The sequence below is a fragment of the Drosophila novamexicana genome, unplaced genomic scaffold (genome assembly GCF_003285875.2).
Source record: "Drosophila novamexicana strain 15010-1031.04,08,12 unplaced genomic scaffold, DnovRS2.1 tig00001361-arrow-arrow-pilon, whole genome shotgun sequence".
Classification (NCBI taxonomy): Eukaryota; Metazoa; Arthropoda; class Insecta; order Diptera; family Drosophilidae; genus Drosophila; species Drosophila novamexicana.
Window position 1 is genome coordinate 186,067 of NW_020824852.1, and position 23,975 is coordinate 210,041.

Here is a 23,975-nt window from a genome sequence, read left to right on the forward strand (position 1 = left end):
ACGCCGCTGCGCAGACGCCAGAACGCTGCGCCCCTGCAGCGTGTGCAAGTGCGCAGCTGCCAGGAGAAAGCTGGCAGCAACTCGCTCGCTCGCCGACTCGCCGTGTCGCCGTCTTTCGCTCGCTCTCTCTCTCTCTCTGTCTCACTCTCTCTCTCTCTCTTTGTCTGTTGTGGAGTAATGCTCTCAGTCGCAGTCGCAGTCGCTGTTTTCCCCTCGCAACAGCGAGCAGCGGCAGCAAAAATGGTCGCGTTGAAATATTTAACGCCGCTAAGTATGCTACGAAAATATATCCCAAAAGCCACTGCCAACAACAACAACAACAACAACAGCACACAGCCAACAACAATTGCTGTAAAATTTAAAATTATTGCAATAACACGAAAAACAAAGATGATGAAAATGAAAATATTTTGCGGCAGCGAAGGAAACGCGAGGCGTTGCTGCGTGTGACAGCAGTCACCGGCTCTGCCTGTGTGTGTGTTGGAGAGTGAGTGTGCGTTTGTGTGTGTGCAGCATTTAAAGCTTTAATTGGCCCCCATAATTATGTAGCTCTGCAGCAGCAACAACAAAAACAACATCAAGCATTAAAGCATAACCTTTAAACGACAGCCGCGGCACTTGAGCTGCTGCTTTAAGCCATGTTTGGATTCCCGTTCGCTTTGCAGTCAATTTGAAGGCGTTAAGCGGGCAAGTTGCGCCCCCTTTAAAAGGCACAGAAAAGTGGAAAATGATTGCCACACAGTTCAAGGGAAAGCTGTGGGAGCAGCAAGCATGCAGCTTGGGAAGGGGTAAAGATACAAACGGGCGCAAAGAAGCTGCGCCTATTTAAAGGTTAAACAAGGCAAACTGGCAATTTATTAATTTAAAAGTGTGAAACTGAAGCTTAATAAACTTCCCATCAATGTCACAACAGTTAACAACTAGTTTTACGCCAACCGACTAGCTAATTAGGCGACCTAATGAGCCTGAAAGTATAAAAAGTCCTTTGCTGGAATTTGGCTTTTAAGGGTTTGGTTGGAGGTTTCATATGCCAGCATTGACTTATCAACGGTTCATTTATATAATTCATATTAATCAATTTCATCTCTGCCTCTCAGCATAACACAAAGCTTAAGCTACCAGTGTTAGTTAATTATATATTTTTTATATAAAAAACTACATAGACTAGCAACAAAAAAAACTCATCTGAAATAAAAATGGCATTTGAAGTGCAGCAAGGCTATTTTGTTGCCTGTGTAAGCCCTAGTTTTGAGTAATGGCTTCAAAAACTAAACAATGTTTATGTTTTAGTGTTGTCAAGCGACAAAGGCGCATTATCTTTGTTAATTAACGTCAAATGCTAACAATAAAAAAAAAAGCAAAAAGTACTTTTTATTGAAATATTTTGCAAACAAAATAAGTTGTACTGCAAGTGTTGTAGAACAACCCAAGCACATTAGTTAAGCAAACAAACGTCACATTATTTTTTAAATTGTGTCTGTCGTCAGTGTTGCATAACAAAAAAAAATTAGTTTACTCATGTGTGGGTAAAAGCTACCATAAGTCAAGCATTTGTTTATTTTGCTTATAAAAACTTTCAAAGGGCTAAATTTTATTTGTTTAACACTGTTTAATTGTTTCATATTACTTGGCTATATCCAAATAAAAGTATGCAATATATATATACAATAAATCTAAAATATATCCAAAAGAAAACCAATTTCGTGAAAGAAAACATAAATAATATAGATATAATTTCTGTTAAGACACATCGTTGAGGGGCGCTTTTAATGTATATGTGTCTGTGTGAGTGTGTTTGTGTGTGTGTGGCTTGCGTGTTGTGTAAATATTTGCCAAGCATTTAGCTCTGAAGTTGCAAACGCCCAAACGTTGACTAAAAATATCAATATATAAAATAAAATAAAAATAACTCAACAGCAACGAAGCGCATTAACAGCAGCAACAACAACAACAATAACAATGTTGCCGCACTAATATCAAGAATTAGAATAACAAGCTAAAAGTTATTCCCACGATAATTTGAATGGCAAATATTTCTATATCAAACTGTAAACAATTAGTACAAACAAATGCAGCGCACAGCGCGGCCAAAAATTAAAATATTTGCCCAAAGCATCAACAACAACCAAAAACAGCAGCAGCAAAAACAACAGCAGCAACAGCAGCAAAAACTATTGCTTTGCAAATTGAGCCTAAATATACCCAAAGCGTCAAAAGCAGCCCAGTTTTAGCTAACAGCATTCCAGCCCAGTCTCTCGTGCGTTCGCTTAGTCAGAAATGTGTTTTGTTCTATACGTACAACGCGTCGTATGCGTAATTTTGTATTTATTGCTGATATCATTAGAGCGAGGCGTGCGACCCTTTAAAAAACAATAGCCAAGGATTGCAGCTGGTTTGCGGGGCATACTCGACCAGACCCAACCTGCCTGCTGGCGCAATTAGCATAGATGAGCCCCCAGCGAACGGAAGAGATTTACGATTTTTGGCAGTGCTTCACTTACCGCTCAGCGAATTGTGGCCGCAGGATGGCGCCTTGCCCAGCAGATAGTCGTCCTTGCAGATAAACTTATTGTCATCCAGCACGTACAGCTGCTCGCCGGTGCTCAGCTGCTTGCGGCAAATGCAGCATGTGAAGCAGTTCAAATGGAACACCTTGTCCCTCGGCTTGCGCACCAGGTCCGAGGGGGCAATGCCCTGACCGCAGCCGCTGCATTTGGTGCCGTAACGTCTAAGCAAAAATAAAATATATATATAAATAGTTAATAGATTTTCTTATAAGTTGAATTGTATGCTGTTTGAAAATGTGTAAAAAAATAAAACGAAGCTAGCTGCCAAACCAAATCTGAATGTATATAGTACATATGATAAGTTAAGATCACGAAGCGAGCTCTAGGGCGAGGCATTGGTTCGAGCCAGACCTGCGATCGTTCTCATGGGATAAATGTAGTACCCAGCGGACTTCAAGCCTAAACTTGGTTCAGTTTTATTGTCGAAGAGCCTGCTCAGAATAGATTTAAATGAAATCGCCCCCAGGCTCAATTGTAAATGCCTTTGCTTGGGGCCTTTCAGTCTGCGGTTGGGCAGACTTGAGTTGCGGCCAGTCTTGGCTATTTTTGTTGTTGATTGGCTGGCCAAGTGTCGGGAGTTAGCCATTTGCCCATTTGGCCCATTGTCCATTGCCCTTTGTCAGCTGTCAGTTGTCCAGTTGTCCAGTTGACCAGTTGTCCAGTTGCCAATTGCCAGCTGGCAGTTGGCAGTTGGCAGCTGCATTTGATTTAATTTGATTTGATTTGTGCAGGTGTTTTGCATGTTAATTGATTTCGCTTCTCGTTTCTATTTTATTTTTTCTCTTTTTTTTTTCATTTTCAATTAGAAAATTTTCTATGCAAAGTGAAATCAAATGGAAGCGCACAAAGGACACTCGAGCCAAGCAAAGGGCCCAAGCCAAGTGCAGAGAGTCGAGTTAACATTCAATACTTGACTTTTATTCTTCGGGTTAATTGCTCTGCACTTGCTTTGCTGATTGATTGGTTCGAGCTTTGATTTGACTGCCCATTAGCAAAGCTATTACCATTGCCCACGCCTCAAACTCGGACATTTAGCCGTCACTCACCTGAAGAAATCGTTGCGACAATACAGCTTGGACTCGCGGCTGAAGCATTTGTCCGTCAGCGGCTGCAGGCATTCACAGCATCTCACACAGGACGCGTGCCAGGCTCGCTCCAGCACGTTTAGCAGAAATTTGTCCAATATGGGTTTATTGCAACCGGCACAAGGATCGCCAACGCCGACCGGCGGCTCGCTGCGACCTGCATACCAAGGAGAAATGACACGAAAGAAATTAAAATTTATATAGAAATTATTTTGAGTATGAATAAGAGATTTGCGCTAATTTACAAGGCGATATACTGCTGACTCTCAGTTTATGACGTATGTTTTATGACGTATGTTTCATTCTTTTCGGATAAATTCACATCGTTGGGTGGAAGAGCCAAAAAAAAACTTAGCCCGAGAAGGTTGTAAGTCCTTCAAAGTTTCATGAAAAATGGAAGCATATCACGCTTATTATTATTAATAAAAGAATATATAAATAATAATAATAATACTAATAAAAAATATAGTATCTTCTGCTTGATTACAAAAAAACTTTGTTAAATAAATGAAAGAATGTATTTACAGGAACAGGTTTTTTTCCCACTTCAGCTTTCAAATGCATACTTCATAATATCAACTTAATTGTATAGTAAAAAGTTGCATTTTTTTGGGCCAGGTAATTGCAAAAGGTATTTCAGTCCATTAAGGAACTGTTAACAGGTGTTGCCATTGCTTTGGCCGACGCTTTAAAATGCCAGCAACGAAATAAGCATGAAGTGAAAAACGGAACTCGAATGCTTTTGTTGACCTTTGTTATTATGTGGTCTCGACTGTTGTGCGCCAAAATCCTTTGAGGCGCAAATTAGCACCTCGCCGGTGCCTCAAGTAGGGAGCAGGCACGCAGGAGGCGGGGGAGGGGGGTGCTCATTAAGTTTTCACACGCGTGTGTGTGTCTGTGTGTGTGTGTGTGTGTGGATGATCAAATGAGCAATGCTTGCCTGGGCGCAAACATTTGACGTGCACTGTGCACGCAACACATAGTTTACAAATGCACAAATTTACAAATGCACAAACTGTGAGGGGGAGAAGAGGTGGTAGGCATTGGTGTGGGTGGAGACGGGCAGGTGGTGGTTTATTCTACACCTGAAAACTTAGACAAATTTGGCAAACGCATACAGTGGCAACACCCGAGGGCTGCCCACTCATTTGCACCTTTTTCAAATTGAGTGTCCGACTGAGTGGCATATTTGCGCACAAGTGAATAACTTTGAATTGTGAATGGCAAGGCTGAAGCTGAATCTGAAGCTGAGGCTCGATTCCACCCTGCGGCCAGTTGGGGCTGCCTTGGTTGAGCTGGGCGTGGCGCACACCCCGATAACTGCAACCGTATAATGATAGACGCCAAGCACGGCCCGGGGGCTGATTCCACTCGCCAAGTGGAGAGCGAGAGACCATAGTTCACAGTCTTCTTTGCCCTAACCGCAATGCCAGCCTCTTGCTGCGCTGCCTGTTTGGCTCTCCTTTTGATGCTGCTGCTGCTGCTACCTCAGTCAATCAGTCAATGGGCAAAAGGCAAAATGATGTGGCTGTGGCAGAGGCAGAGGCAGAGACAGAGGCAGCGGGCACTCTGCGTTTGGCCAAAAATGCAAAGAAAAAAGTTGTTGCACCCGCGGGGCATATTTAAGCAGGGACCACAGCTAATATATGTATAAGCGGGGGCGTGGTCCAGCATCAGCTTCACATTCAGGTAAAAGACCGGCCAGACGGTCCGTTCGCCTGTCTGGCTGTGTGAGCGTGTGTGTGTGTGTGTGTGTGTGTGTGAAATTTATTTTCATTCAAAAAGTTTTGCACTTTATATGCTCAAGCAGACGAAATGAGTCGAGTCCAGTCAAGTCAAGAGTGCAAAGGGTTGACAAGGCGAGGGTAGCGCTGGGGAGCGCAGGGCGGGTCCATGTCCTCACATCCTGGCTAAGCCTGCCCAGAAGCAGCTTCAAGCGAGCGCATTAATAATGCTATTAAAGACAAGTTTCGCGTTGCTCATACGCCCCGAGTGTCAGTAGCCAAAATGAATGAATGAATGAATCGCTGAGCGAGCGAGTGAGCGAGTGAGTGAGTAAGTGAGTGAATGTATGGACAAATGATGGAATGAACAAGCTGACAAACGGACAGCCTGCGCTCTCCATTATAAATGAGCGACTGACACACTGATTGATTGACGAATTGACTCATTTTGCGGCCAAAGAGCGAGCGAACCACAAGCCGAAAGCCAACAACAGCAGCGCAAAGGTGCAGTTGGAGCTGCCGAGCGGGGCAAAGCAGGCGGGATTCAGGGAGCGGGATGAGGATGGGGATGGGATTGGGAATGGTTGCTGTTGGATAGCAGACCTCGCATATGTCAAAATTGACGGATGTTATCAATCATTTTATGCCGCTGCAGACAATTTTTAATGAAGGTTATAGACGTTTATAGACAGACAGACAATCGGACCGACATTTGCTGCTGCAGTCCAAAAAGGCTCTGGCAGCACAGGTTAAACGGTTGCCTCACTACATCATCATCTTCATCATCTCACTGCGCTGCTTTCAGCCGTATTTGTTGTTGCTGTAGTTGTTGTTGTTGTTGTGGTTGTTGTTCTGTGGGGCGTCTACACTGGCTGGCAAAGTTTGCAAAACGTAAATGGAACAGCAGCTGTTTCAAAAAATTTCTCTCAACGAGCTTCGATAAGACAAGTTCTTGGAATAAACTTTTTTTTCTTTTCGGGCAAGCAGTGCGGGAGTTGGCTCGAGTATTTTTTTTAAATCTGCTGTAAGCTTTGCACTTGCCAGCCTTCTATGCGATTCTCAATTGTATTACTAGCTCACATCGGCAATATTTAGAGATGAATATTTAGAGATTATGGATTTGCAAAGTGCTCGTAAATTTAAAAAACTTTTAGGTATCGTCTAACTGCTTGCAATCTTTTAGATTTTTGTATATAATGTAAAGTCCTAATGAGTTGGGGAAGCTAAATATGCAACCATTTCGATCCAAAGTTTTAGTTTAAGGTAATATTTTAAGGGATGAGCTCAGCTGCCAAAGCTTTATAAATCGTTCTGAGCTTTATATTGATTGAGCTTCTCTATATAGATAAGCTTCTCTAGATATGAGTTTCTTGGCAGAGCATTTGCAGTTCGTTGCTGTTTGCTGTCGTTGTTTCGCCTGCTGGTCGCCGTTGCTGGTTGTCGGTTGTCGTCTTTGTCGCTGCCTTCGTTGCTTCTGGCGCGTTTTTAAAACGCGACAAATTGTTGTTTGCAGACGCCGCCGATGTTGCTCAAGTTGCCGTTGCTGTTGTTGTTGTTGTTGCCGTTTAAGTGTCGCAATTTAAATATTGTTGAGTGCACTTTTGGCTACCGTTGGCCATTTATTTTGTGCTGAAATTTATGTAACGATGTGGAAAAATTGCCGCTACTGCAGAGCGCGCCGGGCGGTGTAGGGCACAGCTCTAGGCGACAGAGCGAGCGGCCAAAATTTACTGTCAACAAAATGATTTGGCATCCTGCTCGCACAACCACACGTTCTGCCTCTTCTTGCCGCCCTCTCTTTCCCTCTTTCTCACTGTCTCTCTGTCGGTCGCAATCGCAATCGCAAGTTCATGGATCTGTTTTGGCCACTGTGCAGCCATTGACCGCTGGCAAGGAGAACGAAGCACGTACAAAGCATTTTGCACAACATTTTCCGCGCTCAACAAACGCCAATAATTGTGTGTCCAGGCAGCAGACTCGACTCCCAGAACCATACAGGCTAGCTGCATTTATAATGCAGCAGCAGCAGCAGCAGCAACGGCAGCAGCAGCTTCTTCATGGCTCGCTGGGTCGGGCAGGGCAACACCCAAAAGGCCAGCCCCAAAACACAGCAAGAGGCAACCATGGATGGACGATAGCAGCAACAGCAGCAGCAGCAGCAGCTGCCTGACCAAAACAATATAAATACACAATAGCAACAACAACAACAGCAACAACAACAAGCAGCAACTTTTTGCTCAGCTTCGCTGCGGACTGTGAAAAATTCATTCGACATCAGCGCAAAAAAATCAGCTTCAGCTTTTGTTGCAACTCTGGCCAAAAAGCACTTGTGCTGCCAGTTGCCTGCTGCGCCATGTTGGTTACGCCTATAGTATAAATCTCCACCCAAGCAACCCACCCAAAGCCCCCGCCCTGCCCTGCTCTCCACGGCCAACATTTCCTTGCCCACTTATAAAACGTGACTAAAATGTTAAAGCCACAAGAAAGAAAATCCAAACCAGCAGCCGTCGCTCAATCGCAATCATTTTCTTTCTTTTTTTTTGGTTTTCTTTTTTCTTTCCTTTTTCGACAGCAAATCTTATGCAAAAATCCAAATGGAAATGCAGGCGCACACCAAAAAAAAAAGTAAAATAAAATAATAAAACAGAGAAACGAAAGCAAAGCAGAAAAGTGAAAGATGTGGCGGGCAGCGGCAGTACCAGTAGCATTTGCCAGTTATATGCGGCGTATGCGTAATACCATTTGCCAGGCAGCTGCGAACTACATTTGGCTAGTGTTGGAAAGTGACATTTTCTCTTTTTCGGTTTAGTTTTTTGGCCATTTGCAAATGCTAATGAGACTCCCAAGACGCTAAACATACATTTTACCAAAGAACGCAAATGCAGCTCTAACAAAACGAAAAAAAAGAAGGATTAGCAAGCGGCTTTAATCAGAGAGTTTGTGCAGCTTGAGAAGCGCATAGAAGAGCAGAGCCGGTGCAAGCAGTTACTTTGATAAGCTTTGCATTAACTCAAACACAAAGCATAGAAAATCCTAAAGATACCAGAGCGAACGCTAAAAAGCTTAGTAAATCTGAAGGTGCGAAGCGTTCAGTTTGAGCAATGCGAAGTAAGTTTGAGAAGCGCATAGAAGAACTGCTTGTGCAGTTGTAGAATATTAGTATTTAGATAGCTCTACAGCCAGCAAAATAAGACGTGAAAAATGAAATTTGGCAGTTGCGCATGTACTTTGCTTAGCAATGAGCCGACTTTTAAACTGAGAAGCGAATAGAAGAGTCGCGCCCATTTTTCATGTGTGCTAATATGATTGCACTCTTTTGTAAAAAATGAAAATGAAGAATAGCCATGCTTAAATGAAATCGCTTTATTAAGCACCTACGAAACTTTAAGCTTTCAAATATAATTTTAATTTATGCACACTACTTCCACATATAAAGATATATGCTTTAACCTAAAGAGCTCCCATAGCTCTTCACAGTTCTTTGGAACTGTTGTCACCTATCCGAAGCAGTTCTCTCTAGGCATTTCCCTTTCACCATGGACTGCGCCTTCGCCTCGTTTGAAGCATCTGTGATGCGGGGCCATCGGGCTACTTGAGCTGCTATTTTTAATGCGATTCGTTGCGCCTGATTTGACATTTTGATTACATTCGCCAGCGCCTTGGGTATGGGCAAATTAGTAGCACACACATCTACACACAAACACACACAACGTTCCAGACCAATATGTAAATTTGTACATAAATGTAGAAAAATACATAAAGAATATTTAATGTTGCGTTTCGCGCGGCTGGTACCAAAGTTCGTCATCGTCACCGCCGCCGTCGCCGTCGCCGTCGTCATTGTTGTTGTTGCTGTTGTTGTTTGTGGCTTGTTGTTGTAGTTGTTTTGGTTGTTAATGCGCTTAAAATATTTATATGAATTTAACACCTATTTCTGAGGCCTTTTTCACGTCGGCTCGCATGCAACTTGTTAACATTTTAAATTACATAATTATTTGCCATTTTGACGCGAATATTTCGAATATTAACGACTTGACTTGCCTCAGACGAGCCATTTTTCGAGTTGCCGACAAAAAATAGAAGTATTTGTCATACAAAATGTGAATGTAAGTTTTAAGTTCGCCAACTTGTCAACTTGTAAATTAAAACTTGTGACATATGGGAAACAGATTTCAATTATAAATTATTATTATCGATCCAAGAATTTCATGATATTGAAACCAATTTAGGATTGTATTTCACATTATTGTTATACAGAAAAACATTTATATTCATGCATCATCTTTAAGTGAAATTTGTGTTTCGAATATTTATCGATTGACTATTGCAAGTCGACACGTTTTTGTATGTGTTTGTTTTGTTATATGGCATACAATTTTGATGTGCTCCAATAATCGATTTTTTGATATCGATAAATCGATAAGTGTTTATCGATATATAATTGCAAGCCGTCATATGTCTTGTATTCAAATTAATTAAATAGTTTTCTTTAATTCACATAATATCATAATATCCATATTTTTGTGAAATATCGTGCTAGTTGGTATTGAAGGGTTTATTAAGGAATTTGCTATATAGCTTACTATTAGGGTCGCACCATTTTTCGATATTTCAGTTAGATAAATGTATCGATTATTATTGCAACCCATCCTTTGAAAGAAGCTGTTGTTACTCGTTCTTTATGTTCAACTGAAGTGCTGTCCATATTCTTGAATTAATCTTTATGAAGCCCCTTTAAGAATCGTTTATCGATATAACATTTTAAGTAGTTGTCATTACAAGGCAATGAAAATGCTCAACATGTTTTTTATTCTTTTCTATCCTTTGTTTGGGTTATCTTTTATCCCTGTCTTAGCCACTTGTTCTCTCTCTTTCGCGCTTGTTCTCGATTTTTTTTATTTTCTACAGCTCTGAATGCGCTTCAGCCATGTAAATTTTATATTTATATTTTTTGCTACACACACAAACTGAGTTATTGTTGTTGTTGTTCGTTTGCTCGCGTTGTTGTTGCTGTTTTTATTTTATGCGCACTCAAGATACAAAATACGCCTCTTTTTCTGTAACTCATGCATATAAAGTATCTGCTAGATACACAAGCGCACAAAGCGACATGAAAGTGGCTCTGCCTTGTTGTAGTCTGTGTGTAGGGGAGCATAAGCCGGTTAGGGGTGGGCCGGGGGCGCAGAGGGTGACTGCAGCAAAGGAGCAGCTCCTCCTAATGGCATACAGCGAAGAGCTCAGAGCTGAGAGCTGAAAGCTGAGGGCGGCGGCAGCCAGAAGCCATTGCCAACGTCGTCGTCCCCATCGCGAAACTGTTTACTTTGCCATTATATTTCCCAAAACCAAAACCAGAGGCGGCTAGCCCCACCACGCCCCGCTCTGCGCCTGCTGCTGCCACGTCGAATCCTGTGCCAAGGCACGAAAAAAAAGTAAAGTAAAGTAAAATAAAATAAAAGTATCTGCAGCTATCGCTCTTTGCCTATCAGCTGCCTTATATCTGGCCATGCCCGAGCGACTGTCACTGCCGCCGCCCCCCCCCCCCCTCCCCCTTCTTTCACCATTCGCGTACGTCCATGACAAACCAACACACGAACAAGTTTGTTTTCCTGTTGCTGTTGTTGTTGCTTTGTATTAAAATTCATGTTGCGTTGCAAAATGTGAATGCGAGACAGCAGGGGAAAGGCCAGCGCAGCACAGAGTCTGAGACAGAGAAAGGGATGCACCAGAGAGCGAGAAAGAGAGAGAGAGAGAGAGAGAGAGAGAGAGAGAGAGAGAGAGAAAGATAGACAGAGAGGGAGGGAGAGCGGCATGCACAGAGTCTTAGCCTGGCATTGAAGACCGTTTTCTTTCTTTCATGTTTTTTTTGCATTTGTTGCTGTTGGACATCATTTTCTCAATGTGCTCTCTAGAGAGTTCGTGCTCAGCAGGTTGCATGTTTAAGATTTTTTTTGCTGTATGTCAAAAGCAGCTTATTATTGTTAATGCTGTTGTTGTTGTTGCTAGCATTGTTGCCCGATCAGTTAGTCAACATAGCCATTAACATTTCCATTTGCATTTGCACTCGCATTACCATACTCAATACCCTTCCCCCTCCTGCCCGTGCATAGGCCAACCGCCAACCGCCAGCCTCCATTAGCCATCCGCCATTTCCATGCCCATTTTCATTTTCATTTTATTTTTCTCATTCTCATTCTCATCTTCATAGTCATCTGTCTGGCTGCCATCGTCATCAACATTGTCGTCAGGACGCACAGATTTTTTTATAGGCTCGACAGTTTTGTTCTCTGTGTGTGTGTGTGTGTGTGTGTGTTGGGGGGGAGTGCGACCTCCAACTCGGTTGGTTCAGTTGAATGCGCCCACTCGTATCACAAATCGCGTGGAACTCGTGTCTCGCCTCGCTTCAGTTCGTGTCGCGCACCTCACCTCGTCCTGGCGCTCGTCCTGCCGCTCGTCCTGCCGCTCGTCCTGCCGCTCGTCCTGCCGCTCGTCCTGCCGCTGTTTGCGTTTGTCAGCAGACAGATAGCCAATGATAAGCCTTAGCGTATGAGTGATGTGCTCCCGTCCTGTCCTCTCCTGCCCCGGCCTGTGCCATCCACCCTGTTGTGTGGCCAACCCCACACAACCACCCAACGATTCGATTGTGTTTCTTTTCGTCTCAAGCCCATCCGGTTAGCATTTCAGCTCAACTCTGTTTTTTTGCCCTTTTTCACAGTTTCTTAACTTTGCCCCATATGTAGTTGAGCCGACTAAAAAGTGTTCACTTTTTAAATGCTCCGCTCAAGTTAACAAGCACTTTAACCTGCTGCTAAAGCCGATTTAGCATGCTGTTGGTAAATTCAACTGTTGCCCATAAGAGTTCTATGGTTGCCACTGTGCAATGCTTGGCCCATATGGCAGCACTGAACGCATTTGAATAACAGAAAGAATAATACAAATAATTATAAATAAACATTTGGGATGTCAATTTGGTATAACGTTTAAATATTCTCTATTTATTAACGTGGAGTTACACAGAGTTTTCAAAGGAGAATTCAACATTTTTTATTTATATATAATTCATAATTATGAAGCCAAGGAACTTGCTAACGCTTATAATAATAATATTTTGGTCACAGAATACGACAAAAGTTGTTTGTAATAGTGTGAACGTATTTGGCAAGTGTGACCGGATACACAAAGCTATCAAAAAGGAAAGTCAAGCATTAAGCTTTGCTTTTGTAGTTAATTGTAACCCGACAAATAGCTATTTATAATATCAGTTATAGAGATTCAACAGACAAGAGCATATATATAATTAAATGGAATTAAATAAACTAAATGCTTGCACAAAACAAAACACATTACTTTATGTGGAAAGCTGACTTTTTTGTAGCTTCCAACTCTAGACGTTAACAGATTGGCATTATATAAAAAGAGAAGCCCCACCCAAGAAAAAAAGAGACCAGCCACTGCAAAAATTGCATTATTTGTGCAATGTCTGTGCCAAAAACTGAATCCGCTAAAAAGCCACAGACGTCTAGCTCCAACTGCTGACCTCATCCCACACCCCACGCCACACCACCCCAACCCACTCCATCAGTCGTGTATGTTGTGCTGCGGTGCTGACGTTGCTTGTTCATTTGGTTAATATCAATGGAGTTGCGGCAATACCCTTTAAGCACACACACACAGACAAGCACACACACACACGCCCAAAGCTGCTGAATGGCAGCCAACATTTGATGTGGTCGCTGGGGTCGCTTTGACATTGCCTATCGGCTCTTGATATATATGTATATATATAGCTATATACATATACATATATATATATAGAAGCTATATAGCAGTCGCTTTAGCTCGCTTTGTGTTGCAGCAGCTTGCAGCAGGCACATTGATTGATTTTAAATGCTTTTGGTGTTGGCGATTCATTTAAAATTTATGTATTTGTAAATTTGCATTTTTCAATATTTAATGTGGCAGACACTGCTGTTACGCACATGCACACACACTTCAAGCCCTGGCCCGTTTAGCTGAGTGACTTTGGCAGCGTTTAATGCGATTAAAGGTTTAAAGTTTTGTGCCAAATAAAGCGTATGGCCCGAATTCGCAGCGTCCAGCTGCAGCCCGAACTCCCCAGCTGGGCATTTTGCTAAATTTGCAATTGCATTTTGGCAATGGGCTGGCCCAAAGCACACGATGCCATATGCGATTGCAAATCGCTTTGATTTGCTAACTGGGTTAACAGCAATAACAACCACAACAACAACCACAACAACAATAACAATAACAAGAATAGCCAGAACGAGCCTTTTGGCCGTTTTCTTAGCAAAGCATTATATTATGCATATTCTAATTATGGACGCAACCGTCTCTTTTACACCAGCTCTAGCTCCATAACCTCTCTCTCTCCCTCGCTGTCTCTTTCCTTCTCACTCTCTCCCTCTCTGTGGATATACCAATATTTAATATATATATTTAGTTTGAGCCTTTGTCTGTGCTCTTTTGCCTATCAAATGTCTTTTAATTGGTTTTCACATTAATTTTGCAAAATTTATTGCTTTTAAATGTGTACCCCGCACTCCGCTCACACGGCCTGCTCCCCTTTGGGAATGCAATTAATAATAAACAACATGTGAGAAATTTGTTATGTGATTTTGACAGCCAAATGATATTGGAAATCAACTCTCACAGCGTTCCATGCAGCCTGCTGACCGCAAAACTTTGGCCAAACTTTTTGCCACCCTGCAGCGCGCCCACACTTGCTATCCCCCCTCCATCCCCCACACTCTTTCGCCCACTGCTGCCACTCCCCATCCTGGCCTTGCCATTGGGCCATTAGCTTCATAAGCTGCCGCATAGTCCACGATAAGCGCAATTTATGCGCTGCTCCGATTCTGAAATTCGCTTTGCTGACTTTCGCCCAAAGTCAAACAGCGAAGCACCCAAACAGCCAAAAAAAAAAATAAATAAAAATAAAGCACGCAAAAAGGGAAAATTCGAAAATAGGAAAATACTGAAAACACAAAAATTTCTTATCGCCATATATCTGGGGTTCAGTCGAGCGATTTTGTGACAAAGCATTAACCTTGAATGCGACTGCACGTAATGCCAGCAACCCTCTGCGCCTCGGGGGTTTTGGGGTGGCAAAGTCAACCGAGGACATGGCTTATCGGCACCCAGCATCAGGAGCAGCCCCTGCAAATCTTGCCCAGCTGACGATTAAGCCAGCAGCCGTTTGTGCAGCGCACCCGTTAACTGCTCCCCCTGAAGAGGTTTCAAATTTCAGAGCTCATATCCAGACATGAGCGCAAAAGTAGGGAAAAATATAAAAAAATTTCAAAAAAAGAAACGTTGAGTCCATCTTCACATTTCTGCAAAGTGGCCAGCAATTAAATAATATCAGAATCATTTATAAGTGAAGTTAAGGGCGAAAATAAACTTGAAATCGTTTTGATTGCGGCCAATTAAATTATTTACGATGTGGAGAGATATTTTTTTCAAATGGTTTCGATTTCCTTTGTTTCTATAAATATTAGTGCGGCAATAGTTAGTCGCAAGCGTTTAGTTGCTGTGTCTGAATTGGGCAAATGTTAATAGGTCTGCCTAACTGATTCCTATGCAAAATAAATATATATTTGGATTAATTTTGGGATATATGGAACTATTTAATGGGGACTAGAGTAGAATGACATTTCTTAAAGCTGTTGAAACAAATTAAATCGATTTCTTTATTTATGGGCTTGTAAGCTTGTTGGGCATAGAATATGCACAGTGTTTACAGATTTTATATATATATTAATATACATATTATTTCAATATTTTCAGTAGAACACACGAGCAATTGCCAATTAAATATAAGAACTATCAATAAAGTTCGGTAAATATATGAGAAAACAGGGTTCGAACTATGTGGAAAAACAGATACACACTTCAAAGCCATAGACAGGCAATTTTATGCTGTATATTTTATGTATATTTCTATAAGGAAAATATCATAAGATAGAGAAAACAAATATATCTATATCTATATCTATCGTATATCCTGCGATATGCTTTTAATATCTTAAGGCGAAGTAAATAGTCTATCTTATATCTAATGATCTTTTTTCTATATAAATATACAACAAATATATATAATTGGCTGCCTTTCGAGTCGATTCGAGAACCCATTTTCGCACTTATTTGAATTCCAAAAGTAAATGCCATAAGATTTATGGATAGAAAAAACGCAATCTTCAAAGAATAAAAACTTTCATAGATCTCAGCTACTCAATGAGTTATATTTCATTGGAAGGGTTCAGCAACGAAAAGGGTTCAGCGAAGGCTCTGTTCGGTTCAGGGCACGCTTTGCTTCGGATCGGTTCAGTTTGGTTCAATTCGGTTCGCGGCGAATGGGGCATGCGTTGTGGGATGAGCGATTGGCTACGGTTCGTTGCCGAACAAATTTTACGTTTACGCTCCTCTTAACGTAACGACGTCGACATTGCCGCCCGCTGCTTCTTCTTTATATATATATACTATACACATATTTTTTGTGTTGTTCGCGCTGCGTTTTGAAGTTTTGCCGCAAATGGTTTGCCAACAAAGGCAACAACAACAACCGCGACACGTGTATGCGCGCGATTTTGATTAATTAATTTGCATATGAGTATTAAAAAGTAAAAACGTGCCTTAAGTTGTTGCGGTTGTTGTTGCTGCTGATGTTGCGGCGGTTGCTGCTGCTGCTGCTGTTGCTGCTGTTGCTGCTGATAAGCGGGCGCCTGCAACATGTTGCTGTGCGGCGTGTCAACAGCGACAACACGATGTCGTGCAGGCAGCAATGCCTATAAATACCATTTGCCGCCGAGTTTATAATGCAGCCATAATCAAATTAATAAACGCACAATAAAAACGCATAACAAATTGCCGCTCATTGAGATCGAAGCGGCGCACAAAAGGCGGCGAATGGCTGGGAGTTCGCTGAGAGATCTTTTCAGCTCGAAGATGCGTTACCAAATGAAGTGCCACAAGCAGCAGCATGCGGAAAGAGAGCCAAAAGATGGAGACACACGCGCAGGGCTAGGGCTAGGGCTACGGCTAGGGCTAGGGTGAAGGTGTTGCAGTTGCCGCTGCTCTTGCTGTTGCCGTTGCGATCGGCAACCAGCGACAGCAGCAACATTACACGCATCATTATGTTGAGCGTTTTTCGGTTATTGATGATGTGGACCCGGTTCACAGGGACGCCCGCACCGTCTGCAACGCTTCACTTGGTCAAGCGACACACACAGCAAGCGCAGGAGGAAAGATATGAACAAATACATACATACACACACATACACACACACACACACACACACACACACACACATACACACGCACACAAGAACAGCAGCAGATATATTCAACTTAAGACACCACGCAAAAATTCTGTTTCATTATCTAATTCAGATATCATGTAATTTCTTTGTGGATTTCTATCTAAATAGATGTTGAATATATATATATATATATATATATATATATATATATATTTAAAATATATATATATATATATATATATATATATATATATATATTTAAAAAAAAAAAATCTAAAATTCTTTCGAGTATATATATATCTGTGCTTTAGTCAAATTGACATCCAAAGTGGAACATTTTACTCAGGCTGTGGATACAATGTATTTGTTTATACATATATTGTATATCTGAATACTCAATTCAATCTAACATAGTAAATTCTTAATGTCAATTCACATATTATATCTGAATACTACTCTCATGCCAATTTAATTATTACTGAACTACCGAATTACTGCGAAACTTTGTGAAACATTAAACGAAATTCTTTGACGAGCTCTTAGCAATTATTTCTGTAGAATTTTAGCTTTGAGTTAAATTAATTTCTTCAAACTAGGAAAACTTGTCACACATTTTCTTTTGTACATGGCCAGCGACAAGTTTGTCGGGTGGCTGTCGCTCACGCTGACGCTGCCGCTGCGACTGCGACTCCGACTGCGGCTGCTGTCGAAGCACTCGGAACTAATCGCATTTAGCTGCGGTCATCTGCGGCGCGATCGTTTTTCTTGGGCGCGTTGGTTCCAGCCGAACGGGCAGCGCGAGTAAACCGAAGACAGCCCGCTAGACGGACGCGGGGAAGGAAGGCGGGTAACTGAGCGCAAGGGCAAGAGCCGGGCCCAGTTGCGCGGACGCTGTCCTGAGTTGGACCTGCGACTTGCGGGTTAAAGGTCATTACCACTCCCCCCGTGAAGCGACGGCAACAGACGCTGCGACTGCGTGAGAGCGCGTCAAGTGGCTCAATTGGAAACTCGCTGCAAATTGTTGTTCATTTTTTATTGGTTGTTTTTATTGTTTATGGGCATTTGTTGTAGTTGTTGTTGTTGTTGTCGTTGTTGCTCTTGTATTTTGTTTCTTCGCTTTGGCGAGTCTTTTGGTTATAAATCAATTCCCGAGGCTTCGGCTACCGTTTCAGCTACAGCTACACGCCGAACAAAGCGGAAGAGTTGAGATGAAGGCAAAAAAAAAAATTAACTATATAAAGAAAAATTACAGCAAAAAAGAATAGTTTAAACATTTGCCAAACATATGTGTACATATTCAATTATATTTTGACAAGAACAACAACTCCAGCGACTTTAGCCTGTTCTGCTTCTTTTTTTTTATAATACAACTATTCCGAGATTCTACTGGGTTCTCATTTCGTTGGCCCAGTTTATGGCTCCCAAATGCCCCGTGTCAAGTGTTAAACAACCTGTTGAGTGCACTTAATGTTGTTGCTGTTGTTGTTGGTATTGCCGGGGCAGTAAATCAAGCCAAAAAGGCGATAAGCTACACAAATGAATTGTGGGCCAACCGAAATGGTCACAGACAACAACAATAACTTTTAAAATAAAAACAAAAAAAAAAAAAGCGCAATAGAACCTGTTGATGATGTTGCCAGCCTCCGCGCCCCACGTCCCGCGCGGGCTAGTGAAAAGTCCACGACTGAAAAAAATCTGCCTGCGCTTTTTGTTTCAGTTTTTTGTTTTTTTTTTTTTTTTGTCTACTCGAAGTCGGACTCGGAGCTCGAGTTGTGCTTGCACTGAAATTTATGGCGTATAAATTATCTCACACGTTGACTATTGACAGCTTTAAAATAATCGTAAAACGGCCAAGAAATCATAAAAGAGCCACAGAGCGCACCACCGAAACCAGAACAGCCGCCGCCGCCGCCGCATTCGCAGTCGCAGTCGCAGTCGCACCACCGAAGCCATTCAATGTGAATTACTATTTCGGCTTCGAGCTAAACTGCAAAAAAAAAAAACTAAATAAAAAAAGGAGCGAGAACCACAAAACAAAAATGTATATAGACTGTCAGACAGGCGACGACGTTGGCCCCAAAGCATCGTCCTATGTGGCCATGTCGTGGCATAGTACCCTCTCCCCCCCACCGACCCTCTCCGCAGCTGGAGCGGCCGGCACAAAATGGTAAAGTTCCCAACGGTTGGTGGGCCCCATAACTTGCATATCATGGGCCAAAAGCGGGAGACAGCCGGCGCGATAAGTATTCAATTCCTGAGACGGCCGTCAAATAATTTTAGCTAAGCTCCAAGTTCGCGCTGGCTTTCGGCAGCATTTCCTCTTAATTTATTTATTTATTTATTAATTTTTATTTATTTTATTTATTTATTTATTTATCTGATGATATGCCAAAGATCGGCAGCCATTAGCTATCCCATGCTATCAATGTGCCCCACTGAACGATCAATATGCCTTTTGCCACTGTTTTCTCTTTGGTTTTTGTGGCAAAATCAAACGAGTTTCATTGGCGCCTCATTAACAAGATATTGAGAAAAACGATCTGCTGGCATATTATGACATTTAGCAAAAGAAAAGCAATAGTTGAACAGGCAAAGATAAGCTATACGAACAGAAAATGCTTTCAAATCAATAGACAACTTTTTTTTCCTTTAGTTTTAATTGATGTTACCAAGGATATGTATAAAATGATATTTTCTTTATATTTTTCTATCAAGTGCGAATAAAAGCAAAGCAGGCAAAAGGCATATTTATTGTAACTAAGGCCTAGACTAAATGTAAAGAGTCTAGGAGCCTTCCTTTGGAATATTTACCTACGCCTTTTTAGGCTTATACAAAGTATTTTCTCAGACAAATTGCATCTTCTAGTACTCACGCATTCTTGCGACACATTCAATATTATTTGTAGATCTAAGCAAGCGTAGTTTATCTCTAAATCGGAAATGTTTTTACATAATCTTCAAAATCGATCAACCATTAATAAAATACCTATGCATCTATATATAGATATATATAATATATAGTTGTTCCTTCCTTTCAAAACGTTTTCAATTAAATGTTGAATGAAGCAAATTTGTAAGGCCTATTTAAAGTAATTTTTGACAATTATATGTGACTATCATTTAGTAAACCAAATAGTAGCGAGAGAGAGAGCTGTGCGCTTGAACTGTTTGAAAATTATAAAAACGGTTGTCTGTTTTCTTTATTGTCACGTCTGTCCGTCGAACAACTTAACAACCTGTATCGTAATTTAGAATTTGACTGCTTAAAGTGCTTAAGAATTGCAAGAAGTTTGTATTAGCTATTGTCGCATGTCCCTTCAACAAGTTTACAGCCTGCAACATAATTTACAGTTTTGGGATTTGCTTCTGTTAAGTGCTTGCCAAATGTGCCTAAAAGTCAGCCATAATCCACCTGCAGATATTTTCTGCGAAAGCCCTTAAGCACCAGATGAGAGTTAACAATTTTCCCTTTTTTTTTTTTTGCTTTTGTTCTTTCTGTTTGCCCAACTAACTGCCCACAAATTGTGTGACCACCCAGTGGCAAAATTTGAGGGCGAGGGCTTTTCTGGCATTCAGTTTTTGCATCTCAACGGCTCATTATGCTGGTTAATTTATAGTCGGTGGCACGCCCATTTGGACATCTAACATCGGCTGTGGGGGCCCATATACGAAATGCGCAATTCTTCAGGCTAAACGCGGCAGCTGCTGCCGGCTACGCTTTTTGCTCAATAAATCAAAGCAGCTGAGCTAAGAAGCCATAGAATCGACACAAGACTGCCAACTTTTTGTCTATTCTAGCAGCAACAGTTGCTGCCGTAGCGGCTGCTGTTGCTGCTGTTGTCGGTGGCTCGTAAAGCGACTTGAGCAACTGTTGACCGTAAAAATGATGAAGAAAATGGCGCATAAAAAATGCTGACGTACTTGGAACCGCATTGACGTTCACTGCAAGATCAGGCGGAGGCGGCAGCAGCAGCAATTGCTGTTGCAGCAGCAGCAGCAGCAGCAGCAGCAATATGAGGCTGCAAATATTGTTGCCTGCGGCCTGTGACAGCTTGAGGCTTCCAGGCAGTTAGTCAGTCAGCCAGCTAGGCCCAACATTCTTCATCTTCATCATCATCGTCATCGTCATCATCATCATCATCAGCTGCAACTCAGGACAGTCATAAATGTTGATGAACAGCAGGCGAACTTTGTTAAAGGCGTTGCTGTGCTTTTGTTGCTGCTGCTGCTGCTGTGCAACAGCAACAACAAAATTGAAAAGATGCAACCAGCAGATACAACAAAACAACAAAAACAAAAAAAAAAGGTTGCAATGTTTTATGACTTTTGGCTGCGCTTTGTTCTATGCGTATGCCCCATGGCCGTGCCCCATCTTGTGGCCCCGTCTGTGCCCGTTGACAGCTTTGACTTTTGACTTCTGTTGCCCCTTCCGAAGGGGGGCACGCCTTCCTACCTCCCTGCCGCCACACTTGCAACGCCTGTCCGAGCGGAGTCCACAATTTATGAGTCGTCAGTTGGCAGCTTGGCAAGTTGGCAAGCTGCAAGCAGCTAGTTGCAAGCACCAAGCTGCAAGTCGGCAGTTTTATGGGCCGCTTTGAGTCCCATTTGGCGATGTGCATGCACAAATCAGCAGGCTTACAAATTTGTTGACGCAATTTGTTGGCCATTTGGGGGCGAAAGCAATAGGAACAGAAGCAGTCGAAGCAGCCAAAGCAGCCGAAGCAGCCGAGGCAAACGCCGTCAACTGGGCAGCAAAATTCAAAGTTTTTGGCTGACATTAAACAGTCAGCAAAAGTGAAAATTTGACACGAGAGCAAATGAAATAAAACAAAAAGCAACACAGTCAAACAAACTACAGCGGCAACAACAACTTGCAACAGCGACAACTCGCAACAACAACAACAACAACAACAGCTCGCAACAACAAGAAAACTTTTGACAAGTCGCAGCAAACTTTTTGCCCGGCCAACAGCCAGGCGCACAAAATGGGCGCACAGGAAGAAGATAGCAACAGGAGCGCAGCGGCAGCGCGAAGAGTCCAGCAGTCGCTTGTGGGTTGTGGGTTGGGTGCTGGGGGTTGCGAGTTAGCGGCTCGGTAGTGTGCGATACGACCCTGCAGCAAGTTCAAAAGTGCAAAACTTTGCTTCATGCTTGGCCCAAAACAGTGCGTCAAAAAAAAAAAAAAACAAAAACAAAAACAAAACAGGGGCAAAAAGTAAGGAATTGACGACCGAAACTTTTCTGTCCGGCCAAATCACAATTCTTAACCCATGTGCGCCCATTGCCCTGGGCCCCTCGCAGAGGCAACTATTTATGCACACGAAATTGAAAGGATTAAAGACTTCCATCCGAAAGTCATCGAGCCTATAATGATTTATGTTTAAGCCATGCGGAATATGTTTGGAGAATTTGGGCTTTCTTCTTAGCATATTTATGAGTATAAATTAATTGTGTTCCGCAAAAATCTTTTTGATTAAGCTAAATCTCATGGGAAATACGCGTCAAAGCAAAGTAAGACCAAGTAACTGGATCCTTAGATGAAGTCTACACACATTCTCAGTTGCCCCTCGTATGCGATATAATCGTAAAAGAGTAACTAAGCGCCCAAATAGATAGGTCTAGTATAAGATCTGTAATTTCCAGGATTTTGAAATGAACTACTTGGTTATCCCTTTTGCTATAAGGAATAATTTCGAACACTGCTCAGCTCTATTTTAAGCGCTTTTCCTTTCAGTTCATTTCTTTTAGTCTTTCGAAAGATTTGCCCTTTATATTTTAAAAGAAAGATTAGTTTCTGGATCATTTCAGAAGTTTTGGATTCTGGCAATGCATCGAATATCGTTCTCAAGAGAAAGATATGATTTTAGGCACACGCACACATATAAAGAAGAATTACAAAATAATAAAAAATAATATAAATAATACAAATTTCTCTCTTATAAAAACCTTGCCAAGAAAGTCTTAAAACATAACTTAACCCATGCTGACCAAGCTGAGCGAAAGGGAACAAGGTATTAGCTGAAAACTTTGATACTGATCTTTTTGTCAGATTAACCCATGACTTAGCCGATATTTTGCGCAACTTAACCCACGCTGGCCCCAAACTGTTGGACTCACCTATATTGTGCTGATTTGTGTGCAGGACCGCACCAAATGCCATTAGATCCTTGACGGGTGGTGCTCGGCTACCGAGGGCGGCAAAACCGTCGCCCAGAAATGACGCCAGCGCGACAGCCCTGAGGGGCGCTTTGGATGCCTCGGTGAGAATTTTGTTATCGAATATATCGAAGCTGGGGGGCGAGATGATAATGGTCACGATGATAATGCTACACGCACAAGCGCGACGAACGCGTGCGCACACACACGCACACACGCACACAAGCGCACCCACTCAGGCAGAGTGAGTGCAGGTGCGAGTGAGGGAGGGGGCGAGAGAGCGGCCAAGAGCGGTATAAAGAGAGACCGAGCGAGATGTGTGGAGCACGTGTGTTGTTGTGTTTTATGCCGGCGGCAAAACACGCGACAGCTGGCAGCTGATTTTGTTGTTGTTGTTATTTATGATTTGTATGTGTTGTTAAGCTTCTTTTTCTTCTTCTTGCTAGTAATCCACTTGACACTTTCTTTCGCAGGGAAGGAGCTGGGCGTTGTTGTTGTTGTTGTTGAGTTGTTGTATTCCTTGGCAAGTAACTCACTTGAAAAAAACTTTGGCAACAACTTCTTGTGTGCTCGAAAAAAAATCGAATCGCATCGAATCGCGACGCAGCTAAGTGTTAAAACCAAAAATAAGGACGCGCGGAACGCGGCGGGATTAGCAGTAATTGAGGCAAGAAACAGGAACACGAGCAGGAGCCAGAGAACAGCTGTTCTTCAAAAATTTCTTTGTTTTTGTGTGTCGGTTAACGGCTTTTGTTTTTGGCAACGTCTTTCGAAAGAACGGCAACGGTAACGGTAAACGGTAACGTATCGATGTCGATAACGATAACGGGCCGCAACATGCGAGCGCACCACGCGAACGTCAAACAAAAACTGAAAACGGCGACGGCAGCAACGGGCAGCAATAGCAACGAGGCGAACACCGAAAACTCGCTGCGTCGACAGCGACGGTGACGACGACGGCGGCAGAGCGAGCGCGAGCGAATGGCAATGCGAAGGCGAAAACACAGCCAAACACAAACTGAACCGGTACACGAGTCCGATACCTGATGCTGCTGCTGCTGCTGCTACTGCTGCTTTCGTCGCTGCTGCTGTTGCTGCTAGCGTCTGCCCTACCCCTTAGCGATGGTCGTGTACGAATCGCATGCGCGCTCACTCACACAGACGCAC

The 23,975-nt window shown here is 42.5% G+C and overlaps 1 protein-coding gene across 1 annotated transcript in view; it reads right to left on the minus strand.

Moving 5' to 3' along the window:
* LOC115767308 (LIM/homeobox protein Lhx1) overlaps positions 1–23,757 on the minus strand; it is a 61,283-nt gene extending 37,526 nt beyond the window's left edge. The window contains exons 1-3 of the mRNA XM_030711546.1: positions 22,770–23,757; positions 3,614–3,809; positions 2,502–2,728 (exon numbers count right to left, since the gene is read on the minus strand). Of these exons, the coding sequence (XP_030567406.1) occupies positions 2,502–2,728; positions 3,614–3,809; positions 22,770–22,812 (466 nt within the window). The 5' untranslated portion in view covers positions 22,813–23,757. The remainder of the gene's footprint in view (positions 1–2,501; positions 2,729–3,613; positions 3,810–22,769) is intronic.
* Between the last annotated feature and the right edge of the window lie 218 nt (positions 23,758–23,975).